Source organism: Scyliorhinus torazame, chromosome 1 (genome assembly GCF_047496885.1).
Source record: "Scyliorhinus torazame isolate Kashiwa2021f chromosome 1, sScyTor2.1, whole genome shotgun sequence".
In the NCBI taxonomy this organism is placed as follows: domain Eukaryota; kingdom Metazoa; phylum Chordata; class Chondrichthyes; order Carcharhiniformes; family Scyliorhinidae; genus Scyliorhinus; species Scyliorhinus torazame.
Genome location: NC_092707.1, coordinates 261,609,796 through 261,629,209, shown reverse-complemented (window position 1 = coordinate 261,629,209; position 19,414 = coordinate 261,609,796). Strand labels below are relative to the sequence as shown.

At 53.1% G+C, this 19,414-nt stretch overlaps 1 protein-coding gene across 1 annotated transcript in view; it reads right to left on the bottom strand.

The window, feature by feature from the left end:
* Positions 1–19,414, bottom strand: part of slc24a3 (solute carrier family 24 member 3) — a 633,998-nt gene that overhangs the window by 110,336 nt on the left and 504,248 nt on the right. The window contains exon 7 of the mRNA XM_072505510.1: positions 6,186–6,260. Within this exon, the coding sequence (XP_072361611.1) occupies positions 6,186–6,260 (75 nt within the window). The remainder of the gene's footprint in view (positions 1–6,185; positions 6,261–19,414) is intronic.

Here is a 19,414-nt window from a genome sequence, read left to right as displayed (position 1 = left end):
CGGATATGGTGAACGCTGAGGGGTTCGGACGGGGTAGACACGGAGGAGGGGGTTCAGACGGGGTTGATGACGAGGGGGCTTGGACGGGATAGATGCTGGGGGGGGGGGGTCGGACGGGGTTGATGCTGAGGGGGGTTGGACGGGGTAAATGCTGAGGGGGGTCGGACGGAGTCAATGCTGAGGGGGGTCGAACGGGGTAGATGCTGAGGGGGGTCGGATAAGGCGAATGCTGAGGGGTTCGGACGGGGTAGACACGGAGGAGGGGGTTCAGAGAGGGTTGATGATGAGGGGGCTTGGACGGGATAGATGCTGAGGGGGGGTCGGACGGGGTTGATGCTGAGGGGGGGTTGGACGGGGTAGACGCTGATGGGGGTTCGGTCGGGGTAGACGCTGATGGGGGTTCGGACTGGGTAGATGCTGATGGGGGTTCGGACTGGGTAGTTGCTGAGGGGGGGTCGGACGGGGTAGATGCTGATGGGGATTCTGACGGGGTAGATGCTGATGGGGCTTCAGACGTGGTAGATGCTGAGGGGGGTCGGATGGGGTAGGTGCTGAGGGGGGCTAACGGAGTAGATGCTGAGCGATGTCTGACGGGGTAGGTACTGAGGGGGGTCGGACAGGGTAGATGCTGAGGGGTGTCGGACGGCATTGATGCTGAGGGGTGTTGGACGGCATTGATTATGAGGGGGGGTCGGACGAGGTAGATGCTGAGGGGGGTCAGATGGCGTTGATGCTGAGGGGGACGGACGGGGTAGATGCTGAGCGGGCCGGACAGCGTTGATGCTGAGGGGAGTCGGATGGGGTAGATGCTGAGGGGGGTCGGACGGGGTAGATGTTGAGGGGTGTCGTACGTGGTAGATGTTGAGAGGGGTCGGATATGGTGAATGCTGAGAAGTTCGGATGGGGTAGACACTGAGGAAGGGGTTGGACAGGGGTAGGTGCTCCGGGGGGGGGGGTTCGGACGGGGTAGATGCTGGGGGGGGGGGGGGGGGGGGTCGGGGGGGGGTAGATGCTGGGGGGGGGGGGGTTGGACGGGTAGATGCTGGGGGGGGGGGTCGGACGGGGTCGATGCTGGGGGGGGGTCGGACGGGGTAGATGCTGAGGGGGGTCAGACGGGGTAGATGCTGAGGGGGGTCGGACGGGGTAGATGCTGGGGGGGGGTCGGGGGGTGGGGGTAGATGCTGGGGGGGGGGGTCGGACAGGGTAGATGCTGGGGGGGGGGGGGGGGGTTGGACGGGTAGATGCTGGGGGGGGGGGGTCGGACGGGGTAGGTGCTGGGGGGGGGGTCGGACGGGGTAGATGCTGGGGGGGGTCGGGGGGTGGGGGTAGATGCTGGGGGGGGGTCGGACGGGGTAGATGCTTGGGGGGGGGTGGGGGTTGGACGGGTAGATGCTGGGGGGGGGTCGGACGGGGTAGGTGCTGGGGGGGGTCGGACGGGGTAGATGCTGAGGGGGGTCGGACAGGGTAGATGCTGAGGGGGGTTCGGACGGGGTAGATGCTGAGGGGGGTCGGACAGGGTAGATGCTGAGGGGGGTCGGACAGGGTAGATGCTGAGGGGGGTTCGGACGGGGTTGATGCTGAGGGGGGTCGGACAGCGTTGATGCTGAGGGGGGTCAGACGGGGTCGATGCTGAGGGGGGCTCGGACAGGGTAGATGCTGAGGGGGGTCGGACGGGGTAGATGCTGGGGGGGGGGGTAGATGCTGGGGGGGGGGGTCAGACGGGGTATATGCTGGGGGGGGGGGTCGGACGGGGTAGATGCTGAGGGGGGGTCGGACAGGGTAGATGCTGAGGGGGATCGGACGGGGTAGATGCTGAGGCGGGTCGGACAGGGTAGATGTTGAGGGGGGTCGGACAGGGTAGATGTTGAGGGGGGTCGGACAGGGTAGATGCTGAGGGAGGTAGGACGGGGTTGATGCTGAGGGGGGTCGGACAGCGTTGATGCTGAGGGGGGGTCAGACGGGGTAGATGCTGATGGGGGCCGGAAGGGGTAGATGCTGAGGGGGGTTCGGACAGGGTAGATGCTGAGGGGGGTTCGGATGGGGTAGATGCTGATGGGAGTTCGGACGGGGTAGATTCTGAGGGGGGTCACATGGCATTGATGCTGAGGGGGGTCGGACGGGGTAGATGCTGAGTGGGGTCAGACGGGGTAAATGCTCGGGGGAGGGGGGGGGGTCGGATGGGGTAGATGCTGAGGGGGGTCGGACGGGGTAGATGTTGAGGGGAGTTGGATATGGTGAATGCTGAGGGGTTCGGACGGGGTAGACACTGAGGAAGGGGTTGGGCAGGGGTAGATGCTCTGGGAGGGGTCGGACGGGGTAGGTGCTGAGTGGGGTTGGACGGGGTAGATGCTGAGGGGGGTCGGACGGGGTAGATGTTGAGGGGGGTCGGACAGGGTAGATGCTGAGGGGGGTCGGATGGCGTTGATGCTGAGGGGAATCTGACGGAGTAGATGCTGACGGGGGTCGGACAGGGTAGATGCTGAGTGGGGTCAGACGGGGTAAATGCTCGGGGGAGGGGGGGGGGTCGGATGGGGTAGATGCTGAGGGGGGTCGGACGGGGTAGATGCTGAGGGGGGTCGGACGAGGTTGATGCTGAGGGGGGTCGGACGAGGTTGATGCTGAGGGGGGTCGGACGAGGTTGATGCTGAGGGGGGTCGGACGGGGTAGATGTTGAGGGGGGTCGGACAGGGTAGATGCTGAGGGGGGTCGGAAGGCGTTGATGCTAAGGGGGGTCGGACGGGGTAAATGCTGAGGGAGGTCGGATATGGTGAATGCCGAGAGGTTCGGACGGGGTAGACATGGAGGAGGGGGTTGGACTGGGTTGATGCTGAGGGGCGTCGGACGGGGTAGGTGCTGAGGGGTTGGACGGCATTGATGCTATGGGGGGGGGGGGTCGGATGGGGTTGATGCTGAGAGGGGTTGGACGGGGTAGATGCTGAGGGGGGTCGGACGGGGTAAATGCTGAGGGGGGTTCGGATGGGGTAGATGCTGAGGGGGGTTCGGATGGGGTAGATGCTGAGGGGGGTTCGGATGGGGTAGATGCTGAGGGGGGTTCGGATGGGGTAGATGCTGAGGGGGGTTCGGATGGGGTAGATGCTGAGGGGGGTTCGGATGGGTTAGATGCTGATGGGAGTTCGGACGGGGCAGATGCTGAGGGGGGTCACATGGCATTGATGCTGAGGGGGCCGGATGGGGTAGATGCTGACGGGGGCTAACGGGGTAGATGCTGAGTGGGGTCAGACAGGGTAGATGCTCGGACGGGGTAGATGCTGAGGGGGGGGTCGGACGGCGTTGATGCTGAGGGGAGCCGGACAGGGTAGATGCTGAGGGGGGTCGGACGGGGTAGATGTTGAGGGGGGTTGGATATGGTGAATGCTGAGGGGTTCGGACGGGGTAGACACTGAGGAAGGGGTTGGGCAGGGGTAGATGCTCTGGGAGGGGTCGGACGGGGTAGGTGCTGAGGGCGGTCGGACTGGGTAGATGCTGAGGGGGGTCGGACGGGGTAGATGCTGGGCGGGGTTGGACGGTGTAGAAGCTGAGGGGGGTCGGACAGGGTAGATGCTGAGGGGGGGGTCGGACGGGGTTGATGCTGAGGGGGGTCGGACGGGGTAGATGCCGAGGGGGGGTCGGACGGGGTAGATGCTGAGGGGGGTCGGACAGGGTAGATGCCGAGGGGGGTCGGACGGGGTAGATGCCGAGGGGGGGTCGGAGGGGTAGATGCTGAGGGGGGTCGGATATGGTGAATGCTGAGGGGTTCGGATGGGGTAGACACTGAGGAGGGGGTTGGATAGGGTTGATGCTGAGGGGGTTCAGACGGGGTTGATGCTGAGGGGGGTCGGACAGGGTAGATGCTGAGGGGGGTTGGACAGGATAGTTGCTGAGGGGGATCGGATGGGGAGATACTGAGGGGGTTTGGACAGGGTAGGTGTTGAGAGGACGTTTGTCCTTGAGAGGGAATCTAGAACTAAGGAGCACAGTTTCAAAATAATGAGTCTCCCATTTAAGCTGGATATGAAGTGGAATTTATATCCTCAGAGGATCGTTAGTGTTTAATGTGCTCTTCCGAAGAGCACAGTGGAGGCTGGGTCATAGAACATATTCAAGGCTGAGTTAGATCTGCGATTGCAAAGGTTATGGGAACAGATGGGAAAGTGGTTTTAAGGGCATAATCAGATCAACTATGATCTTACTGGTTAGTGGAGCAGCCCCAAGAGCCTTGTGGCATAATCCTGCTCCTATTTCTTATCTTCTAATAAAGTACGCCACATCATCACTGCTTCATTTGTCACAGGCAGGTAATGATTCCGCTATTGCCATCAACAACTCCTCTTGTTTATCCTTTTGTATCTTTAGTGCCTTGCACTATTATCCCTTTTGTCATTTAGTCACTCCTAACATCCATCCTATCACTCCCTCTCATTCTTTTCCCCTTCCGATTTCTCCGGCTGTCCTTGCTTAACGAAAATTCTTCCAGTTCTGATGAAGAGCCATCGACTGGAAAGTTCTCTCTCTCCTCGGGTGTTGCCTGACCTGCTGAGCGGTTCCCCGGCGTTTCCTGTCCTTGCACCGCAGGCGGTTCAATCGGCATCACCGCAGTCTGAAGACCATGTGCAATCCCATCAGCTTCACTGCGACTCTGGTCCGTGGCATCTCAGCGTGACAATACCTGTCCCAACACATTGCCCAAACACAGGCTGACAGCCAGTGCTCGAGGAAACGCTGCAGCATGAAGCTTGCCTTGGTGAATGATCTGACATGTGGTCAGGAAGAGGCTTTCTCTAATGGCTGAAGGGACACAGGTATCACTTGGTGTAGAACTGATCTGTGCAGAGCAGGGCATACCAATCAGGAGTAGGCCACTCGGCCCCTCAAGCCTGCTGTTACTCATCAAGATCACGGCTGATCTGATTGTAACCTGTTAGGACTGTTGAGACTGAGCTTAGGAGGAACTTCTTCACCCAAAGGGTTGTGAATCTATGGAATTCCTTGCCCAGTGAAGCAGTTGAGGCTCCTTCATTAAATGTTTTATAGATAAAGATAGTGTTTTGAAGAATAAAGGGATTAAGGGTTATGGTGTTCGGGCCGGAAAGTGGAGCTGAGCCCACAAAAGATCAGCCATGATCTCATTGAATGGTGGGGCAGGCTCGAGGGGCCAGATGGCCGACTCCTGCTCCTAGTTCTTATGTTCGAACCTCACTCCCACATTCCTGCCTGCCCCGATAACCTTTCACCCTCTTCGAATCCACTGACCTCCGCCTTAAAAATATGTAAAGATTCTGCTTCCGCTGCCTTTTGAGGAAGAGGGTTCCAGAGACGCACCACCCTTAAGAGAAATTATTTTCCTCGTCTCCGTCTTAAATGTGCGACCCCTCATTTTTAAACTAGATTCTCTGACAAAGGGAAATACCCTTGCCACACCCACCTTGTCACCACCCTTCAGGATCTGAAAGGTTTGGAAAAAGTCACTTCTTAATCTTCTAGACTCGACTGGATACAAACCCAACCTCTGCAAACCTTCCTCATAAGACAACCCACCCATTCCTGGCATTAGTTTGATTGGGGCAGTGCTGGGAGGTTACGTGAGAAAATCCGGATGTTAATTCTGAGCATGATCAGTCTCAGCACGGTAGCATTGTGGATAGCACAATTGCTTCACAGCTCCAGGGTCCCAGGTTCGATTCCGGCTTGGACCACTGTCTGTGCGGAGTCTGCACGTCCTCCCCGTGTGTGCGTGGGTTTCCTCCGGGTGCTCCGGTTTCCTCCCACAGTCCAAAGATGTGCAGGTTAGGTGGATTGGCCATGATAAATTGCCTGTAGTGTCCAAAATTGCCCTTAGTGTTGGGTGGGGTTACTGGGTTATGGGGATAGGGTGGAGATGTTGACCTTGGGTCGGGTGCTCTTTCCAGGAGCCGGTGCAGACTCGATGGGCCGGGTGGCCACCCCCTGCGCTGTAAATTCTATGATAATCTATTAAATCTATTTCAAATCAACTGTCACTTCCCAGGTGAATGAGTCTTTTTTGGAAATTCTGATAAAGCAGTCTGGTGAATGAAATCTTCAATGTTCTGATTTTTAAACTATGTTTGTTCCCCCCCCAAAAAAAATTCAGCCCCAATGATTGGCTCCCAGCACCCTTTCACATCCTTTTACAGATGGTTTGCACGAGAAATTGATAAGATTCTTACCAGGATAAGAGCCATCACTGACAGAGTGTAGTAAGTGGAATCTCTGATCAATGACCACCACGTTAATGGCACAACCTGTAAGCAGACAGAGCAGAGAGGACACATTACTTGCGATTCAAACAAGCCCAAGCCCCAACAATGTGAAGGCAAATGTACCATAAGGAGGGGTAACGCAGCTTAGATCTCTCAGCACCTCACTCCTGAATATAGTAGAACAGCTTCTAATCAAATTGCATGCAACTCCTTCTCAAAAGGGAGAAAGCCTAAACACACCTCCTGCTACCAACATAAATCATTTCTAAACACAGCATTACACAAATCAATGTTCCGGCATGTGAGGCGTTGTGGTTAGCACTGCTGCCTCACGGCGCCAGAGGCCCAGGTTCGATTCCGACCTCGGGTGGCTGTATGGAATTTCCACTTTCTCCCAATGTTTGTTTGGGTTTCCTCCGGGTGTTGGGGTTTCTTCCCACAGTCCAAAGATGTGCAGGTTAGGTGATTGGCCATGTTAAATTGTCCCTTTGTGTCCAAAGGTTAAGTGGGGTTACTGGGTTACAGGGAAAGGCCGCTCTTTCAGAGGTTCGGTACAGACTCGATGGGCTGAATTACCTCCTTCTGCACTGTAGAGATTCTTTGATCCTATATTCCTATATTTATTCACCCCCAGGGCTGGAAGTTTCATCGGAACCAGGCCGACCAGAAATCTCATTGCCACCTTGCAATAATATGCTGGAAGAAGCCTTCATTGATTTAGAAAAGGACTTTTGCCCTGCATGGACAGGAAGTCCCTCCCTCGGGAAATATCTGATTGGCTGGCAACTCTGTAGCCCCAGCAATACCAGAAGACAGTAGGGGCCACTGCTGTATGGCCTGTTTTGCACAGATCAGTTCTGCACCAAGTGGTACCAGTGTCCATTCAGCCATTAGGGTAAGTCTGGGAATTTTGGATGGGCCTATCTGGCAGATCCTAGCAGGGGGGCTATGATGATAGTGGATGGGACTGCCTAACCTCAATGGGCACTGGCAACCCACCCAAAGGAGGTACCACCTTCTCCTCCCTGCCTGCCAGCTGCCCATGCAATAATGGCTCCCACCTTTGCCCGTAGATCAAACAATCACAGAAGAGGTCAAACAAAGCTGTTAAGTGTCAGTCAATTAGCCATTTGAGGGTCTCCATAGTCCTACAGTTAAGTGGGCTACCTGATGCTTTACCCCGCCTCTCCATAATATGAGAGACATGTTGGGCTACCACCCACTTTATATAACATGCCCTCCTCCCACCGTCAAATACGTCAGTCTTGGATTATTTTATTAATGCTCTCTTTGGCCTGAAGCTATCCATTTACCATCCATATCAGCTTGGAAACATTGCAGAAGACAACAAACTAAAAAAAAAAGTCAACGCATCCAACAAAAATCACGGTCAAAAAGAGCCGACAATATATTTCGACCCTGTGGCATATGAAGAGAAGAAACAAACTGAAAAGTGCAGCAGGACATTGATTTGCTGTAACTCAGGTTGGAATGCCGTGCACCCCACCTCTCCCGGTACACGTTATCCTGCTGTGGAGGCGGTGAGGTAGCGGCAACCGGCGCAATCTTCCCGTCCTGCCGAAGTCAATGGCAATTTGCATGGCTCCCCGCCGTGCCGCCAGGGAACCCACCCGGAGGTGGAGTCGACTCTGACAGGGCCAGAACCCTGAAGAAAATAAAACTTTCACAAAGACAGTAGCCAAGCATGTTCCGTGACAGACCTGTGATTGATCTTTCCTTTCCCCGAATCTGGAGATGAGCAATTTATTTGGGAGACAAACGTTGAATAAAGTACCTTGCAAAAAACCCAACAGCTTATTTAAAAATTTGCCACCCATAGTTCATTAACAAATGGCAGGTGGAAATGCGTCTGCTCGATTGATTCCAAGCCTAGCTTCAAATTGTTCGAATGATCTTCGGTTCTGCTCTTCAGCTGTGATCCGATTGATTCCTGGAGCCTCCAGCTGCACCAAAACAAATCTCATTGATTGATGGTGACATCCTCCGATAAACAGGCCGAGTGTTCTCACTGAGAAGCACAGATGCAGGTCGAAATATTAGCAGGGTTTTACTTCAGCAATGTGTGGAATGGGTGGATGAGGATATCATTCCATTCCCTGACAGAACGGGACCTAGTTTTCTGGTCTCATTGAGGTTCGGGATTTTCCAGACCATCCCCCCACGGCCTGTTTTCTGGCGGCAGATACGGCTCGGCATTGGCTGTTGCCGGGATCTTCCAGTCCTGCCAATGTCAGAGGTGATTTGCGTGGCTCCCCTGGCCCGTTGCAGGGGAACCCGCCATCGGTGGAACCAGAAGTTCCCACCAGCAGGAAGAGCCGGGAAATCCCGCCCAAGGTCTTGCAGCATCCCCTTTGAGGGCTTTTTGAGACCAAAGCCACTGGTCTACAATGACTGAACTACAAGACACAAATTTTCATTTTTATCGCATCTCTTACTACTCCCCAGGAAATACTTCTTGACGTGTGTAGTCAAAGCGTGTCAAGGCAATCAAACATCTCCACAGAGACCATGGGCGAAATTCTCCCCCAACGCGCGATGTCCGCCGACTGGCGCCAAAGACGGCACCAATCAGACGGGCATCGCGCCGGCCCAAAGGTGCGGAATGCTCCGCATCTTTGGCGGCCTAGCCCCAACATTGAGGGGCTAGGCAGACGCCGGAGGGATTTCCACCCCGCCAGCTGGCGGAAATGGCGTTTGTTTCCCCGCCAGCTGGCGCGGAAATGCGGCGCGGGTGCGTCAGCGGCCGCTGACAGTTTCCCGGCACATGCGCGGGAGCGTCAGCTGAAAGTTTCCCGCGGATGCGCAGTGGGGAGAGTCTCTTCTGTCTCCGCCATGGTGGAGGCCGTAGCGGAGGCGGAAGGGAAAGAGTGCCCCCACGGCACAGGCCCGCCCGCGGATCGGTGGGCCCCGATCGCGGGCCAGGCCACCGTGGGGGGCACCCCCGGGGCCAGATCGCCCCGCGCCCCCCCCCGGAGCCCGCCCACGCCGCCTGGTCCTGCCGGTAAATACCAGCTTTGATTTACGCCGGCGGGACAGGCAATTTCTGGGCGGGACTTCGGCCCATCCGGGCCGGAGAATTGAACGGGGGGGGGTCCCGCCAACCGGCGCGGCCCGATTCCCGCCCAATCTCCGGTACCAGAGACTTCGGCGGGGGCGGGATTCACGGCGGGGGGGTCGGAGAATGACGCCCCATGTTTCCTTTCACCAAATCACAGCGATTAAAAGGAAAAGTCTCCATTTGTGCTGCTGAATTCAATAATTGTGGTGATCCCCGACCTATACTGGGTTTTTAAACGTATTGCCAAATCAAAACATATTTTTTGTTCATGACGTACTCAAGGACAATGAAAGCTTGATGTGTGATATCAAGGTGGATTGGCTATGCTTAATTGCCCTTAGTGTCCAAAAAAGATTTGTTGGGGGTTACAGGGATAGGGTGGAGATGTGGGGATAGGGTGGAGGTGTAGGCTTGGGTCGGTGCTCTTTCCAAGAGCCGGTGCAGACTCAATGGGCCAAATGGCCTCCTTCTGCACTGTAAATTCTATGATCAAGTATCAGACAGGGATTTGAGAGCTCAAAAGCAGCACATGTCACTCAGTCATGGCGATAAAAAGCTTCACCAGCAAAGGTGATAACATGCTCCCAATTTCCTGAGTGCTGATTGTACTGACCTTTGCGATGACCATTTAGCCCAATAGTTGCTACCACATAACCTTCTGATAAATGGCAATGCGATGAGCAAGTGATAGCCGGAGCGGGGAATGTGATTGGGCTGGTGGGCGGGGGGGGGGGGGGGGGGGGGGGGGGGGGTAGGAGTCATGATGGAAAGAGGGGATGGGGGTGTTGAAGATTGACAGAACAGACAATGGGGTGGCTCTCAGCCCCCTTTCCGATACTGGGTGCATCCGTCAGTCAGAGTGCCTTTGAATGCAAGACCCTTCTCGTTGGGAGCCTGGAAGAAATACACACATTGATTGTTGTGCACCCCACAAGGGAGCCCCAACCCCATCTATTGTTATGGGGACAAACTGAACAGAAATTAAGTCTGTCACAGTTCAGGAAGAGTCCAGTTCTTTGGCAAAGGACAGGACAAAGGATCTTTCCATGTGAACAATCCATTATAAATTGACTTCTAATCTAAAGTACTGATTCACAATCCTCTTCCTGGAACCATGGCAGTAACGTAATGTTCATAACGTAACGGGGAGCCAATGGATGTGGTATATCTGGATTTCTAGAAAGCTTTTGACAAGGTGCCACACAAAAGGTTGCTGCATAAACTAAAGATGCATGGCATTGAGGGTAAAGTGGTAGCATGGATAGAGGATTGGTTAACTAACAGAAAGCAGAGAGTGGGGATAAATGGGTGTTTCTCTGGTTGGCAACCTGTAACTAGTGGGGTCCCTCAAGGATCAGTGTTGGGCCCGCAGTTGTTCACAATTTACATTGACGATTTGGAGTTGGGAACCAAGTGCAATGTGTCAAAGTTTGCAGACGACACTAAGATGAGTGGTAAAGCAAAAAGGGCAGTGGATACCGGAAGTCTGCAGAAGGATTTGGATAGGTTAGGTGAATGAGCTAGGGTCTGGCAGATGGAATTCAATGTTGCCAAGTGTGAGGCTATCCATTTTGGGAGGAATAACGGCAGAATGGATTATTATTTAAACGGTAAGATGTTAAAACATGCTGCTGTGCGGACTTCCGGGTGCGGCGATGACCAGCTAAGTCGCACGTTTTGGCAGCTCCCGGTGGAACGGACTTTTGGGCTCTTAATAAGAGCCCCAACGGCAATTTTAACGGCTAAAAGCACTGTGCGGTAAACCAGAAGGGAATCCCCCCTGGATACGGATGGAAAAAGGAGAGGAAAGTGGCCGGATTGCAGTGGATCCTTTAGAGCAGCGGCAAGGAAGGCAAGCAAAAACCAAGATGGCGTCGGAAGGTGGCAGTTTAATATGGGGCCCTGAACAACACGAGTTTTTGAAACGCTGCGTGGAAGAGCTTAAAAAGGAGATGAAGAAGGAGCTGTTGGCCCCGATATTACAGGCGATCGAAGGGCTAAAGGATGAGCAAAAGACCCAGGAGCGGGAGCTTCGGGTCGTGAAGGCAAAGGCTGCCGAGAACGAGGACGATATACAGGGCCTGGTGGTGAAGACGGAGATGCACGAGGTACACCATAAACGATGTGTGGAAAGATTGGAGGTGCTGGAGAATAACGCGAGGAGGAATTATTTAAGGATTCTTGGTCTTCCTGAAGGTGTAGAAGGAGCAGACGTCGGGGCATATGTGAGCACGATGCTGCACTCGTTAATGGGAGCGGAGGCCCCGGCGGGTCCGCTGGAGGTGGAGGGAGCATACCGAGTGATGGCCCGAGGACCGAGAGCAGGAGAAATTCATAGAGCCATAGTGGTGAGATTCCTCCGTTTTAAGGACAAAGAGATGGTCCTTAGATGGGCAAAGAAAACTCGGAGCAGTAGATGGGAGAACGCGGTGATCCGCGTATATCAAGACTGGAGTGCGGAGGTGGCGAGAAGGAGGGCGAGCTTTAATCGGGCCAAGGCGGTGCTCCACAAAAAGAAGATAAAATTTGGAATGCTACAACCGGCAAGGCTGTAGAGGAGGGAGGTGGAGGAGATGGGGCGTTGGCCATGGGGGGGGCGGGGCCAAAAGGGAAGCGCGGGCTTTGTTCCCGCGCTATGATAATCATGGCGGGAATAGGGAAGCAGGAAGGAGGGGGCGTCGCACGGTGCGAGCCGAGGTCACGGGGGGAAGCCGAGGTCGGCCAGAGTTTGCTGACTTCTGGGAGCAACATGGGGGGTGTAACTACGCTAGTGGGGGATCTAGCGGGGGGGGGGGGGTGGGAGGGGGGGAGTTACTGGGTTGCTGCTGCTGGGGAGAGGGGGAGCTGGAATGGGGTGGGGTGGGCGCCGCCTGGGGGTGACACAGCTGCGTGGGAACCGGGTGAGGAGCTGGAAAAAGGGGATGGCTAATCGACAAGGGGGGGGGGTAAAAAGCCCCCCAACCCGGTTGATCACGTGGAATGTGAGAGGGCTGAACGGGCCGATAAAGAGGGCACGAGTACTCGCACACCTTAAGAAACTTAAGGCAGACGTGGTTATGTTACAAGAGACGCACTTGAAACTTATAGACCAGGTTAGACTACGCAAAGGATGGATGGAGCAGGTGTTTCATTCGGGGCTAGATGCGAAAAACAGGGGGGTGGCAATACTAGTGGGGAAGCGGGTTATGTTTGAGGCAAAGACCATAGTGGCGGATAGCAGGGGCAGATACGTGATGGTGAGTGGCAAATTACAGGGGGAGGCGGTGGTCTTGGTAAACGTATATGCCCCGAACTGGGATGATGCCAATTTTATGAGGCGCATGCTAGGACGCATCCCGGACCTAGAGGTGGGAAAGTTGGTAATGGGGGGAGATTTTAATACGGTGCTGGAGCCAGGGCTGGACAGGTCGAGATCCAGGACTGGAAGGAGGCCGGCTGTAGCCAAGGTGCTTAAAGATTTTATGGAGCCGATGGGAGGAGTAGACCCATGGAGATTTAGCAGACCTAGGAGTAAGGAGTTTTTGTTTTTCTCCCATGTCCACAAAGTTTATTCGCGAATAGACTTTTTTGTCTTGGGAAGGGCGTTGATCCCGAAGGTGAGGGGGACGGAGTATACGGCTATAGCCATTTCGGATCATGCTCCACATTGGGTAGACTTGGAGATAGGGGAGGAAACAGAAGGGCGTCCACCCTGGAGAATGGACATGGGAAGGACTAATGGCAGATGAAGGGGTGTGTTTAAGGGTGAGGGGGTGCATTGAAAAATACTTGGAACTCAATGATAACGGGGAGGTCCAGGTGGGAGTGGTCTGGGAGGCGCTGAAGGCAGTGGTTAGAGGGGAGCTGATATCAATAAGGGCACATAAAGGAAAGCAGGAGAGTAGGGAACGGGAGCGGTTGCTGCAAGAACTTCTGAGGGTGGACAGGCAATATGCGGAGGCACCGGAGGAGGGACTGTACAGGGAAAGGCAAAGGTTACACGTAGAATTTGACTTGCTGACAACGGGTACTGCAGAAGCACAGTGGAGGAAGGCACAGGGTGTACAGTATGAATATGGGGAGAAGGCGAGCAGGTTGCTGGCCCATCAATTGAGGAAAAGGGGAGCAGCGAGGGAAATAGGGGGAGTGAGGGATGAGGAAGGAGAGATAGAGCGGGGAGCGGAGAGAGTGAATGGAGTGTTCAAGGCATTCTATAAAAGATTATACGAAGCTCGGCCCCCGGATGGGAAGGAGAGAATGATGAGCTTCCTGGACCGGCTGGAATTTCCTAGGGTGGAGGAGCAGGAGAGGGTGGGACTGGGAGCACAGATCGAGATAGAGGAAGTAGTGAAAGGAATTAAGAGTATGCAGGCGGGGAAGGCTCCGCGACCGGATGGATTTCCAGTTGAATTTTACAGGAAATATGTGGACTTGCTTGCCCCGATACTGATGAGAACCTTTAATGAGGCGAAGGAAAGGGGACAGCAGCCCCCGACTATGTCGGAGGCAACGATATCGCTTCTCCTAAAGAAGGAAAAAGACCCGCTGCAATGCGGGTCCTATAGACCTATTTCCCCCCTAAATGTAGACGCCAAGATTCTGGCCAAGGTAATGGCAATGAGGATAGAGGATTGTGTCCCGGGGGTAGTCCATGAGGACCAAACTGGGTTTGTGAAGGGGAGACAGCTGAATACGAATATACGGAGGCTGCTAGGGGTAATGATGATGCCCCCACCAGAGGGGGAAACGGAGATAGTAGTGGCGATGGATGCCGAGAAAGCATTTGATAGAGTGGAGTGGGATTATTTGTGGGAGGTGTTGAGGAGATTTGGCTTTGGAGATGAGTATATTAGATGGGTACAGCTGCTGTATAGGGCCCCAATGGCGAGCGTGGTCACGAATGGACGGGGGTCTGCGTATTTTCGGCTCCATAGAGGGACGAGGCAGGGATGTCCTCTGTCCCCATTATTGTTTGCACTGGCGATTGAGCCCCTGGCAATAGCATTGAGGGGTTCCAGGAAGTGGAGGGGAGTACTCAGGGGAGGAGAGGAACACCGGGTATCTCTTTACGCGGACGATTTATTGGTGTATGTGGCGGACCCGGCGGAGGGGATGCCAGAGATAATGCGGATACTTGGGCAGTTTGGAGAATTTTCAGGATATAAGCTGAACATGGGGAAAAGTGAGCTGTTTGTGGTGCATCCAGGGGAGCAGAGCAGAGAAATAGAGGACTTACCGCTGAGGAAGGTAACAAGGGACTTTCGCTACTTGGGGATCCAGATAGCCAAGAATTGGGGTACATTGCATAGGTTAAACTTAACGCGGTTGGTGGAACGGATGGAGGAGGACTTCAAGAGATGGGACATGGTATCCCTGTTACTGGCAGGGAGGGTACAAGCGGTTAAAATGGTAGTCCTCCCGAGATTCCTCTTTGTGTTTCAGTGCCTCCCGGTGGTGATCACAAGGCTTTTTTCAAAAGGATTGAGAAGAGTATCATGAGTTTTGTGTGGGCCGGGAAGACCCCGAGAGTGAGGAAGGGATTTTTGCAGCGTAGTAGGGATAGGGGGGGGGGCTGGCGCTACCGAGCCTGAGTGAGTACTACTGGGCCGCCAACATCTCAATGGTATGTAAGTGGATGGGAGAAGAGGAGGGAGCGGCGTGGAATAGATTGGAGAAGGCGTCCTGTAGGGGGACTTGCCTACAAGCCATGGTGACGGCGCCTTTGCCGTTCTCACCGAAGAAATACACCACAAGCCCGGTGGTGGTGGCTACTCTGAAAATTTGAGGGCAATGGAGACGGCATAGGGGAAAGACGGGAGCCTCGGTGTGGTCCCCGATAAGAAATAATCATAGGTTTGCTCCAGGGAGAATGGATGGGGGATTTGGAACATGGCAAAGAGCAGGAGTAACACAATTGAGAGATCTGTTTGTCGATGGGACGTTTGCAAGTCTGGGAGCGCTGGCCGAAAAATATGGGTTGCCCCAAGGGAATGCATTCAGGTATATGCAACTGAGGGCTTTTGCGAGGCAACAGGTGAGGGAATTCCCGCAGCTCCCGATGCAGGAGGTGCAGGACAGAGTGATCTCAAAGACATGGGTGGGGGACGGTAAGGTATCAGACATATATAGGGAAATGAGGGACGAGGGGGAGATTATGGTAGATGAGCTGAAAGGGAAATGGGAAGAAGAGCTGGGGGAGGAGATTGAGGAGGGACTGTGGGCTGATGCCCTAAGTAGGGTAAACTCATCGTCCTCGTGTGCCAGGCTAAGCCTGATACAATTTAAGGTGTTACACAGGGCGCATAAGACTGGAGCACGGCTCAGTAAAGTGTTTTTTGGAGTCGAGGATAGGTGTGCGAGATGCTCGAGAAGCCCAGCGAATCACACCCACATGTTCTGGTCATGTCTGGCACTACAGGGGTTTTGGGTGGGGGTGACAAAGGTGCTTTCGAAGGTGGTGGGGGTCCAGGTCGAACCAAGCTGGGGGTTGGCTATATTCGGGGTTGCAGAAGAGCCGGGAGTGCAGGAGGCGAGAGAGGCTGATGTTTTGGCCTTTGCGTCCCTAGTAGCCCGGCGCAGGATACTGTTGATGTGGAAGGAAGCCAAGCCCCCGGGTGTGGAGACCTGGATAAATGACATGGCAGGGTTTATAAAGCTGGAACGGATTAAGTTCGTCCTAAGGGGATCGGCTCAAGGGTTCACCAGGCGGTGGCAACCGTTCGTCGAATACCTCACAGAAAGATAGAGGGAATGGAAAAGAAGAAGACAGCAGCAGCAGCCCAGGGGTAGGGGGGGGGGGGGGGGGGAGGAACCAGAGGGATTCTCAGGGATGTCAATATATAAGTATAATATGTATAGGTTGTTGTTATAGATAATTGTATATTGGGCGGTTAAAACATATTTTTGGAGAATATTTATCTAGGACAAGGCAGTTGCCATTTAGTTTTGTTTTTGTTTTTGTTTATATATTATTTATTTCTTGTTTATAAAACTGGCCATTGTTATTTATATTGTGATATTACTGTGTAAAGGATACACAATGTACTGTGATGGTTGGCCAAAAATTTTCAATAAAATATTTTTTTAAAAAAACATGCTGCTGTGCAGAGGGACCTGGGTGTGCTGGTGCACGAGTCGCAAAAAGTTGGTGTGCAGGTGCAACAGGTGATTAAGAAGGCTAATCGAGTTTTGTCTTTCATTGCTAGAGGGATAGAGTTCAAGACTAGTGAGGTTATGCTGCAATTGTATAGGGTGTTGGTGAGGCCGCATCTGGAGTATTGTGTTCAGTTTTGGTCTCCTTACCTGAGAAAGGACATATTGGCACTGGAGGGAGTGCAGAGGAGATTCACTAGGTTGATCCCAGAGTTGAGGGGATTAGGTTATGACGAGAGGTTGAGTAGACTGGGACTGTACTCATTGGAGTTTAGAAGGATGCGGGGGGATCTTATTGAGACATATAAAATTATGAAGGGAATAGATAGGATAGATGCGGGCAGGTTGTTTCCACTGGTCGGGGAAAGCAGAACTAGGGGGCATAGCCTCAAAATAAGGGGAGGTAGATTTAGGACTGAGTGTAGGAGGAACTTCTTCACCCAAAGGGTTGTGAATCTCTGGAATTCCTTGCCCAGTGAAGCAGTTGAGGCTCCTTCTTTAAACGTTTTTAAGAAAAATATGCCTTTCTAAAGAATAAAGGGATTCGGGGATATGGTGTATGTGCCGGAGAGTGGAGCTGAGTCCACAAAGATCAGCCATGATCTCATTAAATGGCGGAGCAGGCTCGAGGGGCCAGATGGCCTACTCCTGTTCCTAGTTCTTATTTTAATATTGTGAGGCAGAGGAAGATCACACACTGGTGAAAGCTTGACTGACACATATTGCTATGTATAGAACACCATTCCTAAGTTGCCCTCTGCCACCTTGTTTTACATCACCGCACTGCTATCTAAATACAGCAATGAGTCCACTCTTGCAGTTTGCTGCTGTGATCTGCAGTCAGTTTTATTTTTCGAAGGACAGCACCAATCGGCAGGAAATCCCCTCAAGATTCGATAAAGATATAAATGGCCCTGTACAATTTATGGGGCCTATGTCTTTTGTTAACCCATCGGTAACCTTTTTAAAAATGCTACTGGTTAAAAGGAAACAAGCACTCGCATTTCAACATCACCTTTCATGACCTCAAGGTGCCCCAAAGCGTTTCACACTCAATAAAGTACTCTTAAAGTGCAGTCATTGTTGCAACGTTATTGCGAGGGGATTTGAATAGAAAAGTAGGGAGCTTATGCTTCAGCTGTACAGGGCATTGGTGAGACCACATCTGGAGTACTGCGTACAGTATTAGTCTCCTTATTTAAGGGATGTGAATGCATTAGAAGCAGTTCAAAGAAGATTTACTAAACTAATATCAGGAATAGGAGTAAATGTTATGAGTAAAGGTTGGACAAGTTAGTCTTGCGTCTACTGGAGTTTAGAACAGTAAGAGGTAACTTGATCAAAATCTTTAAGATCCTGAGGGGTTCTGACAGGGTGGATGTGGAAAGGATGGGTGGGACTCTATGCTACAGAGACAAAGTGCTCCAGCCAACAGAGAATTGGGACTGTGTCCCGCTGGTGATAGGAGCATCACCGAGGTGTTATTTACAGACTTTTGCTATGCAAAATAACGCATAGCAATGAGCACACCCCGATTTCCCTGCATTGACTGCTGTCGGGCTGCCATTTTGAAGGGGGGCCCAGATCCCAGCATCCAGAGACAGGCTACCCGACCCCCCATAATACAAATTTTGAACACCCCCCTCGCTAACAAGGGGAGCACCCCCAACCCCATAACAAAGAGAAGCATCTCCAACCCCCCCCCCCCCCCCCCCCCCACAACCATGGGAAAAATGGGTCACCCTCTCCCCACACCATACATGCATGAGGGTGACCCAACACCACCGACTCACCCAGCATCCCCTCTCCTCCAGCACCACTCCCGATCCCGGCCTTCAGTCTACGCCCCCGGCATTGCCAGCGGTGCACTGCCCCCCTGGCACTGACACCTTGCAGTGACACCCTGGCCTGGCACGTTGGACCCCATTGCTCATGTGCCTCTCTGCCAGGCTGCGAAGGGAGGGTCACCCAAGAGTCTGCAGGTTGGGTGGTCGCCGGCTGGGGGAAGGGGTTGTCCCCAGGACCCTCCCCTGGGATGTGGTTCCCGTGTTTGGACTGCTCCTTCCAGCCCTGAGCAACATGAAGATCACTCTTGGCATGATGATCTCAGGCAGCTCTGTTCAAAATCATAATTCTTGTCTGATCTGGCGATATTCTAGTTTTCTAGCTCTCGTGGAATTTTGCACCCATGTCGCCATTTCCCCCCCACATATATGTGCAACAAGCATATAAAATTGGCCGAAAAAGAAGGTAGAATCTGTGGTATAATATCCCTTTTTTAAGTTTTGTATTTCACAATTATTCACACGTGAAGTTAAAATATATTTTGTAATTGTCAGTAGAAGCTCAATGCAGATTCTAGTCATTTGTGTTGATTGTTTCTCAGTTGCCAAATAAAACGTTTTAGCAATCTTACTCATTACAAATAAAAATGCGAAGGTCCATATATATTGAAAAAGGATGCTTAACTGCAGGGCTGCAGGAGAATGGGATCATTTGGCTAGCTGTTTCAAGTAGATGGCACACTCACAATGGGCCGAATGGTCTCATTCTCTGCCATACAATGCTACAATTCTATCTATTGAAGGAGGACATCTGGATCAATGTGGAATACGAAATTCAAGGTTATAAACCGCTCGTGAGAGCTGACAAAATGGAATAACATTTCTTGGAAATGGTTGAACTGTGCTCCTGTGAATTCCCCCGTGGGAGGATCGGCTTATCTTGCTTCAACATTGCCCCTGCATTTTCCTAAAAGCATCAAAGACAGCTGAAAATCGATAGGGAAGCTATTCCAGAAGACGCTGCTTCACTCTTCCTCAGTGGAGCACGTCACAGTCCTCATTCAACCTCCCCCGTCAAATGTTATTTTCAGAAAGCTATTCTCAAACCTAAGACCCTTAGCCCTTTCCTGTATGATAAATTGGGCCAAAGGTCCTGCTCCTTAATCTTAGCTGCCATTATTCTGAATAAAATGCTTTGGGAA